Here is a 24,775-nt window from a genome sequence, read left to right as displayed (position 1 = left end):
CCATTTATTTTAATATGTTTATAGTTCCATATTAACTGCTGCACTACTTTGCCTGAACTTGAGTGTGTGACCCAGTTTTACCTTCACACAGCGAAATGGAGTATGGGGAGGATTGCACCCTCAAGTGTTTATTCCTGAACTTGAGTGTGGAATGAACAATTCAGCATAATGGATACTTTTACTTTTTATACTGAGCGTATATTTTGATGCAGGATTCAGACCGTGGTATTGCTACTATAATACGTCTTCTTGGCCATTGTTTTTTAAAGCCAAATATCATGTTCTGTATGTTCCACAACGTTGTCTCTCCCTCCTATATGACTAATAGAATTACTTCTTCACATTTTAACTAACTGGCATTTATTTATATATTCCCATTTCTGTCAGAAAAATAAGAAACAAATAAAATGTATGTCGTTTTATGAGAAAAAGGAAGAATTCATGAGTATCTCAAAAATAATGAGTTGGTATCGAACAATAATGAGAAACATTCCCGAGATAATCATTTAACATTTCAAAATATGGTTTATGTCTGTGTCTGATATCATATTTATTTCTCTTTTACTTACAACAAAGAGGTTTAACAATTGCCATAACAACAATAAAAGACACCTTGAACACACCAGGGAGCACAACATGCATCCTTAGATAGTCTGTCTTTTAAAATGTTGAAGGTTTTTTGCAGGTTTTCTGTTTTTCAGGGTGTCATATTGTTCAAACTGAAAAATGAGGGGGGGGGGGTCGGCCGGATGTGACGTCGGTGTCGGAAACGCTGTCAGGTCGGAATACTGCACGTGTTTGAGGGTGCTGCAGAAGGAACATGAGCGCTCAGCTCCGGCTGGCAGAGAGGCCCGAGAGAGGACACAAAAGCTTTCATGCTGACATTTTCTGCTCACTTCTTCACCGTTAACACACAGCCAGACGACAGCACAGAGCTCAGAGGAGCGTGAAGCAGGACGACACTGACCCGTTAACGGACGGAGAAGCAGAACAACACACCGGGACGAAGGAAGAAAGTTATCGGTCTCTGTTCCCGGGCCTGTGTGTTGTTGTCTACCCGCTAGTTACTGTAGCAGCTTCATAAGTTGACTTTCTTACTATTTTAACTCTAAAGAACTGGTGAGAGTGTATTTGGACGTCATGGCGGACTACCTGATCAGCGGGCAGACCGGTTACATCCCCGACGACGGGCTGTCGGGAACGCAACTGTTCAACGGAGGAGACGGACTGACATACAAGTAAAGACCCCACGATCACTCTCCTACACGGCCAAACACGACAACACACGTCTAATGTGTAATGTAGCTATGTGTGCTAGCGGCTAACTAGTCCCCCCTGCGGTTGACGCTGTCTAGCAACTGGAGCTGGTGATGCCAAAGTCAGCCATCTTTCAGGGACAACCAGTGACAGGTTATTTACTGAGCCGACCTAATATTGGCTAAAATTAATATTTCTGCTATTTTATTTAATGCTAAAAGAGTTAAGCTCCAAAAACACTGGATGCTACATTTCGTATTATATTATCAATAACATGTTTTATTATGTCTCAAGTCTTTTTTTGCAAGTCCAAGTCAAGTCTCAAGTCTTTGGTCACGAGTCCAAGTCAAGTCTCAAGTCTTTGTGGGGTGAGACTTGATCAAGTCTCAAGTCTTTGGTTACGAGTCCAAGTCAAGTCTCAAGTCTCTAAAACATAAAAGTCTCATGTCTCTTCTGGTTGTAATAAGCCTTCTATTGTCTGCTGCTATCCAGTCTGTTAAGAATACTGCACAGCTATATCTAAGACATTCAAAGCATTTACTGTATTATTATCACTCCTATATCTATTAGCATACAGTATCAGTACTGATTAGTTGTTTGTTATATGATCACTTTAAACAGGCTATTGCAATGCAATATGAGGAAAAACATCACAGTTTAGCTAAATGCAAACAACTAAGCAAAACACTTCAGAATCAGAAATCAGTATCACAAATACTTTATTAATCCCCCGCAGGGAAACTGTGTTAAAAGTACTTAAAAGTTAACATTTGTTCTGTGCCATTTGCAACTAAAAAACTATTGCTGCAATATTATCTGAAATATACTGAACTGGTGATATTAAAACATGACCTGTTCCAAAAGAGATATCTACCATTAACACCATTTACCAGCCAAATGCTGGTAAATCATGCAAGTGGCTGGTACTGTATGTTGCACGCACCAGCCAAAAAATAACAATGGCAATCTATTGAGTGGCTGGTAACATTTCAACATTCACTAGGCTAGCCATTTGGCCAGTGGACAACATTTTTAAAATGTGACCCCTGCAACCGTATTGTTTAATTACACTGGGTCTCTAATTACATCTTTTAAGTCTACTATAAATAAACATATTCCTCTATCCTCTCACTCAAACCCAGTGTAATGGTAACCTGATACACCTGTAACATTAACGTTACGTGGTCAACAATAAACCTGTAACCTGCCTATAAACCGACAGATGTATTTATGTATGTTCTATGTATTTTTCTACGTTTAACGTTAGCTAGTAGATGGTGGCAGCGGAACGTAATGATTAACGTTACCGACCTTTTTGATGTCATGTCAAGAGTTGGATGTCAACGCCACTCAACGCAAACAAGTGTGACAAGCAAACATTCACTCATCGTTTCAAATATTCAGTTACAAAGCTAGTAGCAAGCTAAGTTAACATTACATAGCTGATGCTGAGCTAAACATGTTTGCTAACCGTCCATATGCGTTAATGTGACTGACCTCTCCGGGTGAGTTTTCAAGTGCCTGATGAAATTTGACGTTGTTGCACCAGCATCCTTGATTTTAATATTGCAGACTTTGCAGTGTGCGCTCCTTTTGTTGGTGCCGCCGGCGTTTTGTTCGAAGTTTTTATAGTTGAACCTAATTACAAGCGGGACAGCTGCAGGTGTGCCGCCGGTCACCATGGTGTTACAGTTACCATGATGTTAAAGGTGGGGTAGGTAAGTTTGAGAAACCGGCTCGAGATACACTTTTTGTTATATTCCATGGAATGCTCTTAACATCCCGATAGCCGGCCCGGCTAAAGTAACTGGATGGCCTACCTGCCTGTCAGCCTTCCATCGGGGCACAAACTTACCTCGTGCCCTCATTGGTCATGTGCGCGTTCGTGTGTGTTGGAGGAGGGGCTCTGTGAGGAAGTGGCAGATTTTCTCCGGTTGTGTATTTTCAAATTCTAGCGATCTCGAGCCGGTTTCTCAAATGTACCTACCCCACCTTTAATACGCCAAAAATAGAAAACACAATGATTGTTCACGAGTCCCAAAACACGAGTCCAAGTCGAGTCCGAAGTGTTTTGAGCAGGAGTCCAAGTCAAGTCTGAAGTCTCTGTGTGTGCGACTTAAGTGCGACTCGAGTCCGAGTCACAAACTCGAGTCCCCATCTCTGTCTCACACTGACAGCAAGGTTATAGAAGAACCACAGAAGACATTATACACCTGTTTAGCTTTGACTCTGGGAACATAAAACAGATATTTCCTAGGTGACCCTAGTGGTCAAAATGGTTCATAATGTAGGAGAGTAAATGTATGTATTCTGGACCATTGTTTACATTGTACTGCCCAGCCTTCTAACATAATTACTCAGTGCGTATTCTGTACAGTCACTGATGTGTGAGATATGCTGCAGAAGACATTACACAACTGCTTCTACAATGTAATCAAGTGAATACTCATTGCAAGTAAACTGAACACACATTACAATATAGTTACCAGAGACCAAAGTGGTATCTTCCATTTTAATCTATTGATAAATTATAGCAATAACCAAAAGTATGCAATCTATTGCATTAAACAACTGTAGAGAAATATGTCTGCTTTGATGGGCTGCTTATTCATAAAAACACAATTGTAAAGGTGAACACACTGTCTACTTAACCCTTGATTTATATTAACCCGGTGATCACAGCTGGCAGGACACTAATGGTTTGTCTTTTGGTCATTGGTGAAGTTTTACAACTGCTTTGAACTTTAGACAGTTTATTGTTTTCACTTTATATATATATATATTGCACATTGCCTCCTGTAAAGGTTTATTTATAAGTGAAGCATCTGCCTTTAAAACAGCAGTAGATTGAATAACAACCTCTTGGAAATGAAGGGGGGGGGGGCACATTCCTTCTATACACACTGGACCCAAATTTAGGTCCTGGTTTACACATCCTGTGTTGTTATGCTGGACTGTGTGGACCCTGGCTATTTATTAAAGGGTCTGCTTGCTAGTCCTTTTAGCAACAAAGCAAAATATATTGTTCTGTATTTACTTTTAAGTCCCAAATTATATATCTGACATCAAAATACTTCTACATCTACCAGCTCTACAAAGCAATGTCCCCAAATTGCTATTTTTATTTATTATTCCTTGATAAACCAGAATAAAATAATTAAGAGATTTATTGAAAATAAAACTAACTATTACTTCCAATGAAAACGTTTTTATTTGTTATTATTGCAGCAATATACTAGTATTATTCAACATTAGTAAATGCTTTTTTGATGGCCTAGTAAACCCACTGAACCCCTGATGCTTTGACGGTGTATTGGCTCACAGTCACTCATGTTACATACTTGAACAGGTCTCCTTTTGGTCTCATCATCACATGGCTCACTGTCTCTCCTACAGCACATGGATTGACATGCTTGCAAGTAAGGAGTTCTTTGCCAAAAACATTTCACACACACATTTGTACTGTAACATGACCCCTTCTGAACATTCTCCAGAAAGACATCCTTGTTATGTCCTGTTTGGAGACGGTTAAATCACATTTTTACTTGAATCTCTTTTTCTGTGTTCTATTTCTGAACAACAACATATGTGTGCTTGTGTCTAAGATCGTTTAACTGTTCTGTTAAACCCGACAAGCCAAACATAAAGAGTTATTGTTTCTGTGAAGGTTTGAGTAAATATGATTTGAATATAAAGGGATGATGAATTCTTTTATCCCCCTGTCTTTACGTGTGATGGACTAACTGACGAAGAGCTGCTCTAATCTCATTGTTCTTGTCTCTCCTTCAGCGACTTCCTGATCCTGCCGGGCTACATCGATTTCTCATCAGACCAAGTGGTGAGTTGTCATTATGGGGGAAATAAACTGTATGCCAAAACATAACATCTGATTAGTGTTGCTGTGTTATGGAATCAAACTAATCTGATGTCTGGGATAGCGCATGCGGGAAGAGTGAGGATTATCAACTGAGTGCCTCCCATCATAAATAATCCCAGAATTAGGCTCATAATGCCTCCACAAGACCGAGCAGTCAAATATGGCTTCCCAGACTTTATAATAAAGTGTATTTACTAGGGCCGGGACTTTAACGCGTTAATTAAGATTAATTAATTACACAAAAATTAACGCGTTAAAAAAATTAACGCATTTTAATCGCACTTATTTTTGCACCGCGGAACGTTTCTCACTGGATGAGTTTCAGGCGTACCGATTATACTGGAGCACCAACTAACGTTCATGACTTCAGACAACAACAAACCACAGTGAACAACAGTGGGAAATGTTGTTTTAAAAAACGGACGGATGGAAGCGTCGATAAGAGCACGGTTGTGTGCAAATTATGCAAAAAGGAATTCGCATATCACCGCAGCACATCAAGCCTCAAGTATCACCTCAATGCAAAACATATAGCAGCTAGCGTGGACGTTAGCCTCTTTTATCACGTTCACACCAAAAAGAGCCGGTACTAAAATTAGTTCATGAGAACCTTTTTACCCCCACGAAAGTCCCTGCTAGAGAGCAGAGAGCTGCTAGAGAGCAGGGACTTTCGTACGGCTCTCTTGTGAGAAAAGAGCTATATTTCTGATTGGCTGGGCGGATTGCAAACCACGCCCCGTAAAACTCCCAAAAAGTTTTGTGAAGCCGCCATTTTATTATCCTCGCATTAGCATTATTAGCATTAGCCCAGCGCAGAAACGCAGAGAGACTAATTTATGGCAACACAAAATAAAACATGGGAGTGGTGGAGATGAGGAGGTGTCGACGTTCTGGCGATTTACTCGCAAGGCTGCAGTAGAAGCTGCTGGGACTCCCAGCTGGGACTCCCAGCAGCTTCTACTGAAGCCAGTCCCCAACTCCGGGGACTTCCGGCCGGGGACTTTGGGCGGCAGTATACGCCGTGAAGTGGTTTGCGGCCTGCCAGTAAACCCAAAGCAGAAGAAGAAGAAGTGACGTCAGCGGCTTCATTTGCCTAATCCACCCCCAGGTTCAAAGAGTTCTCATGAACTAAGTTCTCATGAACCTTTGTGGGAAAAGTACTGCGGTGTGAATGCGCCTAATGGTATACTAAAATCCATGTGAAAAAAATTGCTTCTCACTGTTCTTAGGTCAAATATTTATATGTGATTAAAAATGCGATTAATTTCGATTAATTAATTACAAAGCCTCTAATTAATTAGATTCATTTTTTTAATGGAGTCCCGGCCCTAGTAATTACATTTGACATAAATGAGTCTGACCAGAGAGGTTTTGGATACATGATTTTGCTTACCATTATAAGGTTAGTTTCGTAATCCAAGTCGTTAAATTCAATTAAATCAGAAAGCATAACTGAATTAATGTTTTATCTGCTCTAGCTTTTTCAACACAAACTTGGTTTGTCAAAATTGGGTGAAATTGCATATTTTTTGTAAAAACCGATGTCTGTCTCAAATGACATGCCCAAAAGGCTTCCTCCAATCTAAGGAAAGAAGTGGGAGAAAAGTAAACTCTTAGATTGTTCAACAGTCCATAAAGGGAGAACATAACTGGAACCTGTAATCATACAAGTAAATGGAATTCACCAAATATCTTTTATATTATTCACTCTTGTTTATTTTATAATGTTACAAAAAACCTAAATGAAAAAGGTCTGCTGATAAAATATGTAACTATACATGTCAAATTGTGAGTTAACATTGTAAAACAATGTCCAGCCTTTATATTACGGTGGACTCTGATTTGTCTGCTCTAATATGTTACTCAGGAGTTGTTAAAGTGTGTTTAAATTGTCCCTGTGTGCTAAAAAATACCTGCTGTTGTCATTTGTCCAGGACCTGACCTCAGCGCTCACCAAACAAATCACCATGAAGACCCCCTTCGTCTCCTCTCCCATGGACACCGTCTCAGAGGCCAACCTGGCCATAGCTATGGCAGTAAGTCAACACATGAATGCTCAGTTTCCTTGAGTTATAAGATTGTTTTATTATTCCTGCTATCACGTTGGTGCACTGTGACAGACACACACTGATGTATGTCTGCCTGCAGCTTACAGGTGGCATCGGCTTCATCCACCACAACTGCACTCCAGAGTTCCAGGCCAATGAAGTTCGGAAAGTCAAGGTACTGATGATGGCCATGTGTATGGTTTTAAACTTCATCCATTTTTCCCTTTTTTTATGTTAATCTTTTCTGTCATCTCATGTCGGCATCTCTTTGTCTTTCTCTATTTTTATTTACTGCTTTTAGTTTGAACGATTAAGAAGTGTTTCATTTCCCTGCATGCCTTGCTCCGCTGCTCTAGAGTCTAAGCCGTAAACGCTCAAATATTCTTTATCCAACCACCCACATGAAATCCCTTACATTCTTTCCTCGGCTGGCTCTTGATTCCACTTCCCAATTATATTTGTTCCTGCCCCGCTTTATTCCTCCAAACCCCTCCTTTCCTCACCTCCTTCCTTACTTCCCTCCCTTCTCCAGCGCTATGAGCAGGGCTTCATCACGGACCCCGTGGTGATGAGCCCCAGCGAGCGCGTTCGGGACGTCTTCCAGGCCAAGGCTCGCCACGGCTTCTGTGGAATCCCCATCACAGACACCGGGAAAATGGGCGGCAAGCTGGTGGGCATCATCTCCTCCAGAGACATCGACTTCCTGAAGGAGGAGGACCATAACCTGCCGCTGAGCGACGTAAGACATGAGTCATTAGACATTATTAACTACTGTGGGGTTAGTGTACGTTTTTTAGGAACTGAAAAATCAAGAGTGTATGATTTGTTATATCTTCATGAAAAACTGGAGGAATTATCCAATAGTTTTGAATTGAAGTCCGAGTCTGATTGATAATGAATTTGTGAGACTCGTATACAACTGAGTGAAAAACTTGAACAAAAATGACAGTAAATGAAACATTTCAAATATTTGTAATCGTAACGGTTAAGTGTATCACAAATATAACGGCATAGTTAAAATAATAATAATATGTTAGCAAAAACATAAATGTATGCTATCCAGGGCTCGACATTAACGACTGCCCGATGGCCCGGGGCCATCTACTATTTAGCTCGGGCAATGAAGCCTCACCTGCTGGTTTCCCGATCGGGCAATCTATTATGCCAGTATCATGCAGCTCGCGGATCCAGTAATGAGTGACCCGACAGTAAAACTAAACATATCTATAACTAGTTTAGGTAGTTTGAGAGGTAATTAAAATAGCTACGTGTGATATTCTAACCTGAAGTGTGTGTTTTGTCCGCTCACCGCTGCAGGTGATTATGCAGAGCTGCGTGTCGACTCGTCAGCAGCAGCTGATCTCTCTCTCCCGTCAGATTAGACTTCACTCGCGTTTATGTCCATATCGATCAGATCCAGCTAGTTCTAGCTAATGATATGACTACCTGCTTATTAAAAGACACCTAAACAATAAGTGTCGCTATGCAACCGGGTGAGGCCACAAAGTATAGCGCAGCATTATGCATTTGTTTACATGCCCACCGGAACCCCGAGGCATTACCAACAGATCAACGCACAATCAACCCATACAGGACATCTATTTCTCCACATTACGTGCTAGACATTAGAATTGACTATTCTTGTCTGTCACATACTCTTCTTGTCTGTCACATAAGTGGCGCAACTGAAGCGGTATTGCGCTAAAGGGAAATTATTTTGACCGAAGAGATTTAGATTTGCCGGCTAACGGGAACTCTGACGTCGCCATTTTGTGTGCTTCGCAGATGCGCTCGGCTCCTCTCGACTGCTGCTCGGGTCTGCTCGGGTAGCTTCCGGGTGAGGAGGCATTCGTTCGACCAACTTACAGTAGATAACATTACAAACATTTTTAACAGGGGCCATAATAGTGTAAATAATGTTTGTTTAGGCAGTTACAACTGAATGTAATGTTTTCTACTTTTTTCCATCTGGGAAGGCATTTGCCTTCATCAGATGGAAAGTGTCTTGACCAACAACTTAAGTATTTCTTATAGCTATGCAGGGGATGCAAGCGAGCAAACACAAACAAACAAGTGAAATGAAGAATAAAATTGAAATTGTACAATATAATATTGTGGTGGTTCATCTTATAATTCAGTCTAGAGAATGCACCAGACAGCATCTAAGACCTGCACACATCTAAATCTAAATCTAAATGTTCTAAGGGGAGGCCCCCCAAACCCTTCGTGCGTCATTTCGTCCGCGAGCATTTTTCAGGGCAATCTCTATTGGGCTCAGGGCCATCTGTAAATTAGCTTAGATGGCCCACAGGGCCATCTCCCAAAATCCTTAATGTCATGCACTGCTATCATTTTTGTGTTGCAATGTTCCTCTTTTGTATCTGCCACTACATATGGCTTAACATGTATGTGTAGTATGTGTGTATATACAAATGCATACATAATGGATGTTAATAGCAACCAGGACCTCTTCAGATAGTTCTGTTTATAACTGTAGATTAGACAAATAGTTAAGTAGTTCTAAGTGTGTCAGTATGTTACAAATTATTAATATAGAAGTTTTCTTTTTATGTGGATATATTTTCTTTTTTAGGTATAAAAACCACACCGGTTCCATGATTGTTGCTGTTTTAATAATAACAGAGGTGTGCTTTTACGCAACTAAACACTTTCAAAATGTAGGACAAGGTTTGGCTATTTTGTGCTGTGACATCGGTCATGGATTTACAAGAACAATGCCTGAATTCCTGTTCATGACTTTTATTATGTTAAAATCTTTCATTTACGGTTAGTGTCATATCTTAAATGACAGATATCCCCTCAAAATACTAACCACTTCAACATCCTCTGAAAAATGGAGTTTGGATACATCCTTTATTTATACCCTGTGTGTAAATGCCTTGACAGGTGATGACGAAGCGAGAGGATCTAGTAGTCGCCCCCGCTGGAGTTACGCTGAAAGAAGCGAATGAAATCCTCCAGAGGAGTAAGAAAGGTGAGAATGCAGTTTATTATTCACAACGTGCATGATTTCAGTTTCCATTGCAGTTAAGATTATGACATAAACCAAATGAACTTGCATCCTGGTGTGAACGTCTGACCCCCCTGGTTCCTCCTGCAGGTAAGCTGCCTATAGTGAATGAGGAGGGGTCCCTGGTGTCCATCATCGCCCGCACAGACCTGAAGAAGAACAGAGACTTCCCTCTGGCCTCTAAAGACTCACGCAAACAGCTGCTGTGTGGCGCCGCCATCGGCACCCACAACGACGACAAGTACCGGCTGGACCTGCTGGTGCAGAGCGGCGTGGACGTGGTTGTTCTGGTGAGGAGACATTTAGTTTAGAAATGAAAGGTGAAGACCAGAGGGAATTCAGATCCTGATTTAGAGACTGAGCGCAAACTGGGCTGCACTTCTCTGCTGGAATCAATTTCAGACTCCTTGGTGCCTATTTGGGAGCTTTATCACTGAGAAAGCATTGGTTGGCGGTGAACGGACTCCAAGTGTGCTCTTTTACAGATTTGTAATAGATTAACTGGGTTAACTTATTATGGCAGCAGTGCAGTGCCCCTTCACTGTGGCATTAAAGTGCACAACAGACAAGGTCTTGATCTCTAAACCCATGTAATGGCATGCCGGTAATGTGTTCTGGATTCATTACATTTCATTAAGCTTTCAGGTTTTCTAAAAGCTTTGAAATGTATAAAGTAAGTGCATTCAATGTAACTGTGCTCTGTGAATACAAATATCATATGTTCTGTGTGTACCTCTAGGACTCCTCTCAGGGCAACTCAATCTATCAGATCAACATGATCAAGTATATCAAAGAGAAGTATTCTCACCTGCAAGTCATTGGAGGCAATGGTAACTACACTTTTCTTTACCTAACAATCAGAAAGGGTGTTTCCATTAATGCCAGAAATGAGTGTTTGCATTGAGTATACCTAGAGATGCACAAACCAACTCTGCCCCCCCCCCTCTGCTGCAGTGGTGACTGCAGCTCAGGCTAAGAACCTGATCGATGCAGGAGTGGACGGGCTGAGGGTGGGCATGGGCAGCGGCTCCATCTGCATCACACAGGAAGGTGAGTGAGACAGCGGACTTCGAACTGATTCACAAAGCAGCCCACAGCCATTCTGGAGCTGTTTGGTTATTCCATCGGCCAGTGTTAGGACAATGATGTGTCGTTAGTAGTTACTCATATTGTTGATGTATTGGACTTTAGTTTGGGCCTAGAAAGCGTGTGTTTGCTTGATAACAACAATATATTGGCTTGATATGGCACACATTGATAGTTTTGTTCAACCTTTCATTGTAGTGCGTCCTAATGGAAGTCTATTCAGAGGCTCGGATAGAAAGACGAGCATGTTTAGAATGATTGTGTCTTTTTGTTAGTTTAAGTGCTCTGGACTTCAGTTTGTTTTGATTGTTCTTATGCTGGGAGTCCGTCTCTGGCGCTCCTGCCTGATTACCTTTGCAGGTCATAATACACGTTAAAACACACGAGATATGATTGTTGTGTAGTCAAAGATTGATCTCTCTGTGATCGTCTGATCTGACATTTAGATCATCTGAAAAGATGAACTCTTTTTGGTTACATTTTGCAAGTAGGTTGTTGCAGCTGGACTTTAAATCTTAAGTTGTCATAGGGATACATTTGTTGGATACAGCTGTGATATGTCTGGCGAAGGTCTCTGTGTCGTCCATGTTTTTCTTGCAAATTTGCAGCATATGTTCTTGTTCATTTTCTTTGATCTGTCATCTTCATCTTGTTTGTCATCATACCTGCCTCCTCCCCTTGTTTCTCTCCCACTCCCTCTGCTTTCACTCTCTTATATTCTCTTCCCTGGTTCCCCCCTTGGTGTTGATGGTCTGTGTATATTATGTCCATGTATTTTTCCATGTCCAGCTCCCCTAAGTGTACCTCCAGCTATAAAGCTCCACAGCCCCAAAACCCCAACCACTGTTACGGGATACTCCAGTAAGTTTTGGCCTGAGCTGGTCTCCTATTGGCTCCACTATCACAGTGTGCCCGCCCTCCCCACTTCACAGCCTGCTGCATTGATTGGTTAACAGCTTTTCATAGATAGATAGAGGTAGTGGTCCTAGGTTTTTGTTTGTTTTAAAAGCTGGCCTTGGGTGTTTTGAGGTTTTGGGGTTTTGCTTGATCTTGTGTCCTCACTAATCTGTCAATCATCCTGATTGCATTTTGCTCTTCCTTCACCCACTTTACTGATCTTGCTAGCCGCATTTGGAAAGAGTTCCAAATTGAGTGAATGACCCCTCTGATCAAACGGGGAGACACCAGTCCGGGTCGGTGTCCTTCACATCTTTCCTTGACCTCATACTGTTTTCCATCAAAGGGGTTATGAAAAGACACGGGACATGTTTTTTGTGCTATCTGACCCCATCCCCCTTTAATGATCTTGATGTCATCAGATTGAGACACAATGTGTGTCCTTTGGTTACCTTTCCGGTACCGTTGGTCAGATGGTGGCTGGTTTAAGGCCAAACCCTCCTTGTGCTGTTTCTGTAACTCTGATTTGTTGGCCCTCCCATCATTGTATCCGCTATAGAGCACCGTTCTCATCCACTTCCACCATCATTTGTGCTTTCAGCCACAGGGTGTCTCTGCCTACCAGAGCTGGTGAACCTGCTGCAGTGGGAGGGGCCAGACGAGTGATATTCCAGCCTGCAGCTTTGCTTTGTAATTCATGTCATTATAAAGGATCGAGGCGGACTTGATCAATGTATCTTTGTTCAGCCATTAGAATCAGTCTGCTAGTGATGCCAGCTGTGATTGTTGCACCCAAATCGACATAGTTTTGAATTGTAGCATGGCTGTATGGTGATGACCTTTTTAAGCACTTTGATCACGTGTTATCAAAAGACATGTACAGAACAGTAATAAACATGATTTCTGCATGGCACGGCTCAAGTCTTCAGTTTCATGTTTCCAGCAGAGCCGTACCATGCAGTGGAAACACTTTTCTAACAGACATAAGTTGCTCCTATGTGTTTCTGATTAAAGAGCTATAAGGTGCGTTTGCCGCCTCCAGAATTCTGGGAGCTTTAGCATTAAACCACACCACCAGTATCCATGGGTGGTGGTTCCGATAACTTGTAGAAAGAGCCCTTTGCACAATACTCTCAGATCATGACCTAGCATATGTAGCAGGATAATTAGGACTACTAGGTTGGTCAAGCTACAACTCCTAAGGAAGCAAAACCACTCTACTTGTAAAAAAAAAAAGGAATTGGGATAGTTCTCTTTATATATTCAAGCGTCGGTGTGAAAGATTAGCGTGGGAAAGAGATGTAAATGAAATTGATTGGCAGTTTGGATTTTTCTGCTGACGTGACGAGTTTAACTTCCCCATTCACACTTTAACTAACATGACAACAGAAGGAGACACAACCCCAGCCTGTCTGTGTGTGGTACTTTCCACCCTGCATGCCCATCAAAACTGTCAGTTTACCAAATGAGCAGCAGGCTCCTGGTTCCAAATCTCATCTGTATTTATGTTGATATTCAGGTCAACAAATATAATCACATGAAAGAATAATTGGCAGTTAAATATGGAAAAGATATTCTATTAACATGAATCTATTAGGGATGCGAGAAACTGCCCATGATCAAATTCGAAAATCGGACAGCCCTGGCGAATATTAATCGATTATATTATATATTGCCAATAAACCAATCGCACGTGTGATAGGGCTGCACGATGTTGAGTGTAGCAGCAGCAGTCTGCACTCTGCGCAGCCTGCGCTGCTGGCTTCCTCCAAGTTTACATTAAAACAAACTGGTGGTGTGACCAATGGCCATTTACAATTATTAATACTATTATTAGCATTAGTCTATATTTTGGTTGAAACTAAGCCAGGAAAAAAAGAAAAACATAAATAATAATAAAAATATATATAAATAAAATCGAATTTTCAAAATAATCTTCGATTATGGAGACTGTAACGAATATTCGAATAATCGCTGGCATCCCTAGAATCTATAAAGCTTCACGTGGTGTGCAGTTTGAACATTTTGCAAGCGGTTGTCTTTGCTCTGGTAGGTTAAGAGGTTCATATGCAACCAGAGCGGGAAAAGCATTATTCAGTTCAGTTAACTAAATGCAACAGCTGTATTTTCTCCCATCCTTTAATCCTCCCCCGTCTCTCCTCCTCTCCTCCTCTCCTCCTCTCCTCCTCTCCTCCTCTCCTCCTCTCCTCCTCTCCTCCTCTCCTCAGTGCTGGCGTGCGGCAGACCTCAGGCCACAGCAGTCTATAAGGTGTCGGAGTACGCCCGGAGGTTCGGGGTGCCGGTCATCGCTGATGGAGGCATCCAGAATGTCGGGCACATTGCCAAAGCCCTGGCACTGGGAGCATCCACTGGTATGGATAGAATGGGTGTTATAGAATCATAATCAAAATCAAACGTATTAACATCTAAAGTGAATAAGGGTTTGTTAGTTTTTCTGATGTTTTAAATCCATGTTACAGAGAGGATTAACAGTAGATTTTCAGATTTGGATTATGATGGTTACTCCATGCTAGACATTTTCAAAGCCTTTAAGTAGTTCATTTCAAATGTTATTGACCTGTCACTCCCACCCTGTCTCTCTGTGTGCAGTGATGATGGGCTCTCTGCTGGCGGCCACCAGTGAAGCTCCTGGTGAATATTTCTTCTCTGACGGCATCAGGCTGAAGAAATACAGAGGCATGGGCTCCCTGGATGCCATGGACAAAAACCTGGGCTCTCAGACCAGATACTTCAGGTACAGATACTGGGCTAATACACTGTAATATTAATAGTTAGCACCCTAGTGATGACAGTATCTCACACTCTCCTCAGCCAGACAGTTTTTTTCATTGTCTTTTCCCAGATGGCAACACTTCTTCCTCATTGCGTTTTCAGTGGTTTGTAAAACATGACACATGTCTACCTTGTGATAAAGAGTGATGAGCCTACTTCCTCTCCCCTTCACAGTGAGTGCGATAAGATCAAAGTTGCTCAGGGTGTTTCTGGAGCGGTGCAGGACAAAGGCTCCATCCACAAGTTCGTCCCCTACCTGCTGGCTGGCATTCAGCACTCCTGTCAGGACATCGGATCCAAGAGCCTCACACAGCTCAGGTACTACACAGGCAGGGATACGTTTCCGTTATGCATGAGTGGGAAGTTCTAATTCAATACCTTGTTTTACAACCCCCATGTCTGCGACAAAGAACAAGTGTCAGAGAAAATACTGTACAATCAATTGCCGTAAACCGTGGCATAAATGTACACTAAATCATAATGTCAAAAGTAACATTTGTATGCCATTTAAATGCCATAAAAAGCTATTTATTTTTGTAACGCCTTGATAGACCACATTATATCAGCCCAGCTAAGCTGCAAACTAGTGACTAACAACGTTCTGTCAATATGTCAAAGTAAATGTACGAAAACAAGACGGCTAGCATCCTCCAAGCTGCTAATGCTCGTTGACACTTTTGTAACTAGTAGTCGGCCTCTGTCATCTTCTTCCTGACGATTTCATTGAAGATGGCAAACCTCTGAATAGTCATGCAGCCTGTCCCTCGGCCAGGTCATGTCAAGATGTTATGACTGTATGCTTGACTGACTATTGTAACAGACAAAATATTGCGTAGTCGGAACCAGGCATGAAGTGGTGAACACTTGCTGATGATTAGATGACTTACTGATCCAGTTCTTGGTACTTGCCCAGTGTTTGTTTCTCCTGCCATTCTTCCTCTTGATGTCTGGGATGTGTAACATTTCCTTCCTCCCGACAGAGCCATGATGTACTCTGGAGACCTGAAATTTGAAAAGAGAACAACTTCAGCTCAAAACGAGGGTGGAGTCCACGGCTTGCACAGGTACACACACAAACACACATGTATGAAACTTGTTTTACTTGCTTTCATAATCCAATATCTTAAACAGTTCTTAGTTTCATGTGTCGCTCCAACCACAACAAGTTCCTCCAATCTGAAACCTCAGGAGCATCATGAAAGCTGTGTGATGTTTCTGACCAACTCCTCTTTGTCCCACAGTTATGAGAAACGACTGTTTTGAGAAGCAGCGAGCTGTGCTGCCTGCTGATGGAGACAGACACATTATGCAACTGCACTACATGCCTGACTCTCTTAGTCATTCTCTACACACACTACTAAAATCTCATAGAAATGGTCTTTAAGAAGAAGCTCTCGCTCTTCCAACGATCGATCAAGTCTTCCTGCCAGTGCTATCTATGCATTGTCTCTGTTCAGTGTAGTTGTGTGAAGACGGGGAACTAAACATGTATCAACAGTGCACGTGTGATTGTTTCCTCCAAGGCCTTCCATGTTCTGATTTAAAGTAAATGTCTGGCGTGTCCATTTTAAGGCGAAAAAAGCTGTCTGATAATAAAGCCTATGTGTTTTTCCACAAACAAGTTTTTGGTCATTTTTTGAAGATCTGTGTTTTTCTATTCTATACAGAGTTGATAATACAATGCAGAGAGAGGCATATCAGAAGACATGCTGCTGCTGTCATGAGTAACAATTACCAACAACCAATTAAATGTATATTCACAAAGCTTACCCTTTTATTTGAAGCGACTTGCATACACCCGATACCGTAGACATGCCTACTGGAGCATTTCTTTTCTGTTTGTCTCCTCAAGGATCATGGTATTTAACTTGTAGATTGCAAGGAGACGTGGCTACAATCCATTTAGACACCATGTTTTTTTAAGTCAAAGGACATGCTTTCTTCTTGCGTGTCACACAATAAGTGTAGTTTTCCAAAAATGTGTAGTAGACTATAAAATGTAAATGTTATAAAACAAATGTATTTATTATACATTTGTTTTGCCAAAGCACTTTCACTATGGATGTCATATGTCAAAGAAAAGCATTCAAATGGTATGAGACAATATCATTTCATTTTGAGGCATGTCTAACAAGCTTTCTTTTTTTAACGCACTGTTAAATTATTTGAAATATGTTATCTTTTTCATTACATTTTCGATGTACTACACTAAGTAGGTTTTTGCATATTTTTTACATGGTATGTTGGTTTTTTTGCACATTTTCAACACTATATGCAATATTTTTCGGTATTCTGAAAATGTCGACATATTATACTATTTTGTTTCTTCCAAAGTTTTCAGCATACCATACTTTGTTTCTTTTTATGATATTTTCAACATACTATACTATGATTTTAAAAAAAAAAAAAAGTTTTACTATTATACTATCCAGTTTGTTTGCATACATTTGTCCACATAATTTCGACATACTAATTAATCTGTTGTTTTCTGTGATATTTTCTACATATACTATTTTCAACCTATTATACTATGTTTATTTTAATGACATTTTAGACATTCTATACTATGTCGTTTTTGTGATAGTTTTGACATACTATATATTTTTTATTTTCAGCATATTTTTCTATTACCGTTTTTGACGTATGTCGTTTTGTGCTATTTTTAAGACCTACTTTTCCATGTCTTTTTTTCATTTGATATTTTCAGATTACGATATATTATATATAGTTTTTCCTTTGATTTTTTAAAAAGTATTATACCATAAACTTTATTCGATATAAGACTTGTTTTTTCCCCCAACATTTGTTCAGAAATCTTTGACATACTCTCACATCTTCGCTTTGACATTTTATACTATGACTTTTTCTGGCTAAATGATCGTATAAATGAATAGTACAGTGTGTTAAAGAGAAATACCATTAATACATGCTAAAACATGCTAAAATACCATTCTACTATGCCGTCAAAAGTAATATATTACAAAAAAGAATAGCATTGTATGTTGTAAAAAGTAATCAAAGAAAATTGAAAAAAAGTCATATTAGAGTTATAAACAACTAATTAAAATATATTCTATTCCTTTAAAGAAGTAATAGAATGGCATTAGGTGATTACAAAGAACAGCATCGTATAATACTTTTTAAAATAATATTATCCTATACATTATATAGTACAGTATGCAAAAATCACACTAAATTATGTTGTAAATAAGTCAAAGTATAGAATGACCTAAAATGTCAACAAAAGTCACTGCTGAAAAACAGTCATTGTACTGTTTGCCAGAAAAGGTAATGAAAAATCTCATAGTGTAGTATGCCAACAAAACAGTCTTATAGTATTCCATCTTCCATTAAGATTTCTTTAAAGTATAGTATTCATAGTACAATTGACTCAATATACCTAGCTACTGTCCACCACTTCAAATATAGGGAAACTATATTGAGACACTTGAAAAATGACTGCAAACGCTGACTGGTCAAATTTTAACACATGTAAATACTACCTAAAATATTGCAAATAAGAGCTTACTGTAGACACATTTTCAAATGTTTAGCTGGCCGGCTGTACACTGACTCAGATTTGTAACAGAAATGACTTATCTGGCTATCTGGCTCGTTTAAGGAAAAATAACTTTCTAAAATGTGTGTTGAAAATAATCAAGAACTGTATTACATGCTAGTGATTGTTAATACTTTGTTAAACTAAAACTGTGAAGTGAGTTTCCGAGAAGATAAACCCTTATCATTAATAGAACTGTGCAACGTGGCATTCATTTTAACATTCCCTTTGGAGAAGACCAGTTGGTTGCCGGTCCATCCAATCAGATCACACCTGCATTTCTGCTGAGCTGTTAATTACTGAAGGACATTGAAGGACAAAGCGTGGGAGGGACCGCCCGGTTCCCCCCCTCACCTGCCCGCTGCAGGGGGTCTCTGGGGAGGATCAGGTACCCTCTGAATCCACCGGACTTTCCAGGCTGACACCCAGACGGGCCGATGGGACTGCTGCGGTCACACTCTGCTGCTCACACCTGCTCACCTGCTCTCTCACACACACTCTCTCACACACACACTCTCTCACACACACACACACACACACACACACACACACACACACACACACACACACACACACACACACACACACACACACACACACACACACACACACACACACACACACACACACACACACACACACCTGTCTCACATCATCCATCATGTCAAAGACTAATGAACACACAAGGAAGCAGTTCAGATATAGCAACTGAAGGATCAGGGTTTCACATGGGAAACCAAACAATGATTCATGGAATAATAAAACGTTAAAGTCTTTCCAAATGTCTAGGTTTCATGAAACATAATGGCATTTAAATAGCTTTATTTTATTGTTAAGCAAGTTAATTGTTTATACATACATTGCTGTTGAAACCATTGTACCTATACATGTCTAAAATATCATACTTTTAAACCAAATTAAACCCATTTGAACCTTTACAACTGACCACTTTTGACGTGCAAATCATCAAATGAAAGTTAAACCACTGCTGCTACTTCCTAAAGAATTATATCATACTTTATCCTTTACTGCTTACTCTACCATCTTGTTTTTCTGAATCGCTTCCTTTTGTCCAGTCTGTAAATATTTAAACTCTATACACAACAGGCACCTTAAAAACCAACTCTATTGTAATATATGTCTACATGCAAGATAACCTTACACCAATACTGTGGATCTTTCCTCTAAATTGTTGCACAAGCATAAAGGAAAACCTTGATCCTAGGTGATGGCCTTTAGGAGGGAGATGAGTAGCCTGACATGTGATGCAGATCATGTAGATTATAACAGTTTCTCCTTGCGTGCCTTGCTTTTTGAATCTGTGTATTTCATTTGAATATATTTGAAACTAAAGGCCATGGTTGTTGTGTATTTTGGCGGATTTCTGGCAACAATTTCTTGTTAATCGAGCTTTTACTGCAGCCATTTGTCATTTAGTATTTCTGTCTACTATACATTCTACAAAGTAGAGATTCTGTAGTTATAGTGTTTTGAAAGAATTGCAAACACCGGACACTCCATCAAACAGAGCTGTTCAGGATCAAAGGAAACAGAATTTAGGTTTTTGTAATACATTTAGTATTAAGGTACATAGCACTACTGTTTTCTATACATTTGATGACATTTAAGGAAAAAAGCAGTCTAAAAAAAAGAATTCTGCTTCAGAAACTAAAAGGAGCACAATCAAGTGTTTGATATCTATGAACTCATAAGATTATATCAAAACATATGCAAACATATGCAATATGTTATACAAAATAATAGTGTTTTTGAACATTGAACATTGACAGAGTGAGCGAAAGTTTCAAATGGTTCTGTTAGAAACGTATGTCCATACAAGATTTAAATACTTTCAGAACAATCAGAGCAAATGTTTTGGCCTTTTTCATTCTTATAAAAACACACGATAATGACATTTTCAAATGGTAAAGATGTAAACCACCTTACAAAAGTAAGCATTTAAGTTGACCTGGGGTGTATTTGAAATGAGGAAACTTTCAAAAGACAACATGAAGACAGTAGTGGTGAAGTCTGTCCAGCAGGAGAAGGGAGGGAGTCCTGTCAGGAGAAGTGAAAGTGAAATCAGTCTCTGCGAGTATTTAAAGAGGAAGTGTGACTCCCTGAGTTGCTGGCAGACGGGACAACAGAGGAGGACGCTGCTGCTCCGAGATGTTGGTGAGCTGAACAACTCTTAGAAACTATTATTCAAACTTTACAATCATGTGAGTGTTTTATTTATACCCGTGTCTTTCTTTATTTCCACTTTGCTTTCACTATTGGCTTTATCAGAGTCCTCATTTCACCTCTCCCTTTGTCCTGCTTTGACTTGTTTCACTTTGTCCTTACATTCTTCTCACAAATCTCATTGTACTGCTTGTCAAACTGCCTGATGTTTCAACTGTCTTTATATTGTCCGGCAAAGCCCTCTTTATCAAGGGTGGAAGTCAAAGTGACAAAGTGAAAGGTCATCAAAGTCCTCTCTGTTTTCACCAACTGCCTCTTTTCTGTCCAGATTGAGTTCTCATTTTCAGGCTTTTTCAAACCTTTGAGAACATGAGAAATGAACGCTGCTTTGAACAAGTGTCTAAAGGCTATTTTTAGCCACTAGAGTCATATGATGTAAACGTCTTCTCTCCAGCACTCCCCTATCATTTGTCATTCAATCTTTCTTCCTTGTCGTCCTTGCTGACCTCTCGCGGCCCTAACTGCTACTTAACTTTCTATTTATTTCCCGGCTCCTAACAGATGATACAACAGGTTTTTCAAGATGGTGCACCATTTCAAAAAGACAAAGAGCTACCTTTGCGATTCTGTAAGAGATAGGTATTCCTCATCCAACAGACAGTCTGGGAAAACTTGATAAACAATTACCAGTACTTCCTTTAAGATTGATCTTATCTCTATCAGTTGCTAAGATACACATTTTCAAATATTGTCTGACCAGACATGAAAACCTTTTCACAGCCGCTGTATATACGGTTTACTTCAAAAAGACTACATCACCAAAGAGTCTTTAAACAATGCATTGTGATTTACAATGATTTTGAAGTGTGCTTAGATTGAAACATTTAGCAATAATTGCATCATATTTTCTCACAAACCAATTTCATAAAACATCAATATTTCAGTTTGATCATAAGCATTTTTGGTGCTTTCCTTTGTAAAAACGAAATGTGCTTACATTGATTTGTGGTGACTTTTCAACCACTTACAGCTGAGTTGATGGATGATCTTGTTTTATGTTAAACCAATAACCCGTGATTTCAGATAACCCTACAGTTCTGTGTCTGAAGGTGAAAACTGGAGGAGCTAGTAACACATAGTTTTGATGTTTAACTTAAAAAACAACCAGCATTATGTATATCACGTTCTTGGCTAATACGCTTAAATCAAGCTGTTTAGAATGGATTTAAAGGGTCCATCTTCCCACATTTCTAACTTAATGAATTGGGTTTTGTAGAATGCTGTCCTTTACTAATCACATATTTTACATATCGAATTCATCAGACATATTTTCTGTAATCCAAAAATAATGTAATATAATCATTGGACTTGTCACTTGCAGGCTTCAGCTGTATCCCAGTTAATAACTTGTTGTTCCTTTTCTTTTTAGCTGTGTTAACCTGATGACCCGAGCCCGGGCCTGGAGCTCGTTTTAGTGGGTGGGATTGTAACGGAACCCATAATGCAGCTGTAATTCTGAGCTCCAGCTGGTTATAGGCTCCGTTTCCATCCCATGATGCACAGGACGTCCTGAGCACACCGGCGGAGTTAGAGCACTTTTCTATCAACAAGAAGGTTCCTCACAAATCATTGATCAAAGGAGATTACTCGGAATTTCTTAAATCAGTTTAACTTTATTGTTCTTCAGGAAAAAAAACGATTGATTTATAACACTGGTAACGGTATAGAGAAGTATACAATATACATGCCTCAGTTGACTGAGGATAAAACCAAAACCAGTTTAGCTTATACCAGTCTACACATTCTGATGTAGATGGTTCAAAGTGAATTGGTTTTGTTTCTCTCAAACACAAAAGGAAAGTCAAATGAATACCATGGTCTCTGTTATATGCTGCTTTTCCATTTTGACCCGGATGTACAGGAGTGTAAACACTGAGTTTGAAGGTGCTTTTCCTCAATGACACGTTTTCTCCCGGATTGCTGAGAACAGGAAACGCAACCGGGAATTTCGTGTCAGCAAAGAATGACACCTATAGCACCAACTGCACATCATTTGGAATTCTCACTTTTTAAAGTGGACATTCCTTTTGTGTTTTCTGTAGAATAACTCTAAATGTATATATTTTGTCTTATTCTCCTTATGTTTGTTCAGTTATTGAGTACATTTCCCATTTAGCATTTAAGATCTGTGCTCCGTCACACTTTGCATTCACAAACTACTGAGGAGCTCTCTCTCCTTCACTACATTGTAACAGTGGTGTGTATACATACCATATATATATTTAAATAGCTTACTCTTGTTTTCCCTTACTTCGGGCAGCACAGCTAAAATACGATATGGTATTAATTGTTGACACAGAAATGCTTTCTTTAAATTCTGGTACATTATTTGAATATAAAAACAAGCATGAAAAGGTCCCGTTGTTATCTTGTTAGGATAGAAAAAGGTTTGCAGTATCACGGGTCTCCCTGGCCATATTTAAATGTAAAATTGCATTGGAATTTATATTTAACATTATTTTTTAGGGGGAATGTTGTCATATTAAATGTCTTTATTATTATGATGCAGCTTCATAGTCCTTTGGTATTTGTAGCTACAGTCACTTTATAATGGTATCGTTTTAAGGTTAAATAAAATGATAAAAACACTACATTATATGAGCAGTGAGTCAGAGAGCATGACTGTAGTGTGTCCTGGATTTGTATTAGACACAACTGAGCAGAGTCCACGTTAAAGAGGACATGATCTCAGTTATCTTTTGGCACACTGTTGAAAGATTCTGTTAAAATAAAAAATACGAGGGCTTAGGCACATCAGCTGGTGTTCCCTTCAACTGAATAACGCTCTCCAATGTCGCTCCCAAAGGAAGTGTCAGGGCAGTGAGGTGAAGGGAACCTCAACAGTATCCCGTCCACGAGTCCAGGATGTCTCTCGTGGTTTCCTCAGCTGATCCTTTCATGCATGATCAGCTGACTCATCAGATTGTAGTGCATTTCCTTTTCATGGTCCATCAGCCTCTGCAGCCCGGCGTCCTCCACCACGAACACTCCTGAAAGCAGGGTTCATAATCAACGATGGTAACTGTCAGTGCCTTTTTACTTTCGCTATATATCAGTAACTTACTCAGTCGCTCTTCTTTGAAACTGTCAAACTGTTGGAGCAGTGTAAAAACTAATAAATGCTGTTTTGTCAAGTGTTACACTGTTTCCGCTGTGTCTGATTGAGGTGTGTTTTCTATCATCATTACACTCTCTGGTAAGACTTTCTGCAGAACCAGTATTTCTGATGGGTGGAAGAAGCAAATGTTCACATGACTTGGAGGAGGCACGATGACAAATGCTTCCTCATTCTGTGGCAGTTTGTGGCCACAGTGCTCAGTTTCAGATTATTTTACATCTTAAATGTGTGGGCTATTTGTCTGACTATAAAGGGCAGTTTGGTATATTTTGGGATGTACTGACAGTGTTTGCACTTTCTACAGACACCACACAGATACTGATGCCGCAGCCAAAGCCCAAAACCACCAAGTTTATGATGAACATTTGGAAAAGTTGTCCCCGTAGCCTTTTAAAATGTGTATACATTATTTAAATATATATATTTGTTTATGGAAATGTAGGATTTGAATCGCGTCCACGTTCAATCGTCCCTCAGATACACAGCAATGCACACGCAGAGAAATGTAGATTTAGCATTTGACCTATCCTAATATAAGATGCAGTGGGCATTTATTATATAAACGGCCACAGGGTACCAGTCCCCACTTTGATCTGGTTACTGGAACCAGTGACCCTCCAGTTCCCAAGCCAAGTTCTTATAATTATGTCTCAGTTAGTGCAGTGTTTTCAATTGAAGAGCAACATATTTAAATTAAAAAAGGAGAAAGGTTAGGTAGGCACATGATTGCACAGGAAATATTGCTCAAACATAATACAGACAAGTGTGTCCACAAGCTTTTGGCCATACAGTTGCAGTTACTCTGCCACACACTGGAGGGCGCTATTAAGCATATTCCACTGGTCCGACACGGAAATTCACCTCG

General features: G+C 39.9%; 1 protein-coding gene across 1 annotated transcript; it reads left to right on the top strand.

Annotated features, from left to right (window-relative positions):
• The first annotated feature begins 771 nt into the window (after positions 1–771).
• impdh2 (IMP (inosine 5'-monophosphate) dehydrogenase 2) lies at positions 772–16,610 on the top strand. The gene is made up of 14 exons (XM_034208939.1): positions 772–1,238; positions 5,047–5,095; positions 7,069–7,170; positions 7,283–7,357; positions 7,715–7,921; positions 10,090–10,177; positions 10,304–10,503; positions 10,953–11,043; positions 11,168–11,263; positions 14,425–14,568; positions 14,807–14,951; positions 15,164–15,307; positions 15,970–16,053; positions 16,231–16,610. The coding sequence occupies exons 1-14, from the start codon at positions 1,141–1,143 to the stop codon at positions 16,250–16,252; spliced, it is 1,545 nt and encodes a 514-aa protein (XP_034064830.1). The 5' UTR covers positions 772–1,140; the 3' UTR covers positions 16,253–16,610.
• Positions 16,611–24,775: the final 8,165 nt, after the last annotated feature.

The sequence above is a fragment of the Gymnodraco acuticeps genome, unplaced genomic scaffold, assembly GCF_902827175.1.
Source record: "Gymnodraco acuticeps unplaced genomic scaffold, fGymAcu1.1, whole genome shotgun sequence".
Taxonomy (NCBI): Eukaryota; Metazoa; Chordata; class Actinopteri; order Perciformes; family Bathydraconidae; genus Gymnodraco; species Gymnodraco acuticeps.
This window is presented reverse-complemented; position numbering and strand designations above follow the sequence as displayed.

Bases quoted from the DNA above. Each gene is read 5' to 3' on its own strand.
- impdh2 (XM_034208939.1), top strand. From the start codon at position 1,141: ATGGCGGACTACCTGATCAGCGGGCAGACCGGTTACATCCCCGACGAC. The intron at 7,922-10,089 runs GTAAGACATGAG...ATGCCTTGACAG, and splicing joins ATAACCTGCCGCTGAGCGAC to GTGATGACGAAGCGAGAGGA. The intron at 11,044-11,167 runs GTAACTACACTT...CCTCTGCTGCAG, and splicing joins GCAAGTCATTGGAGGCAATG to TGGTGACTGCAGCTCAGGCT.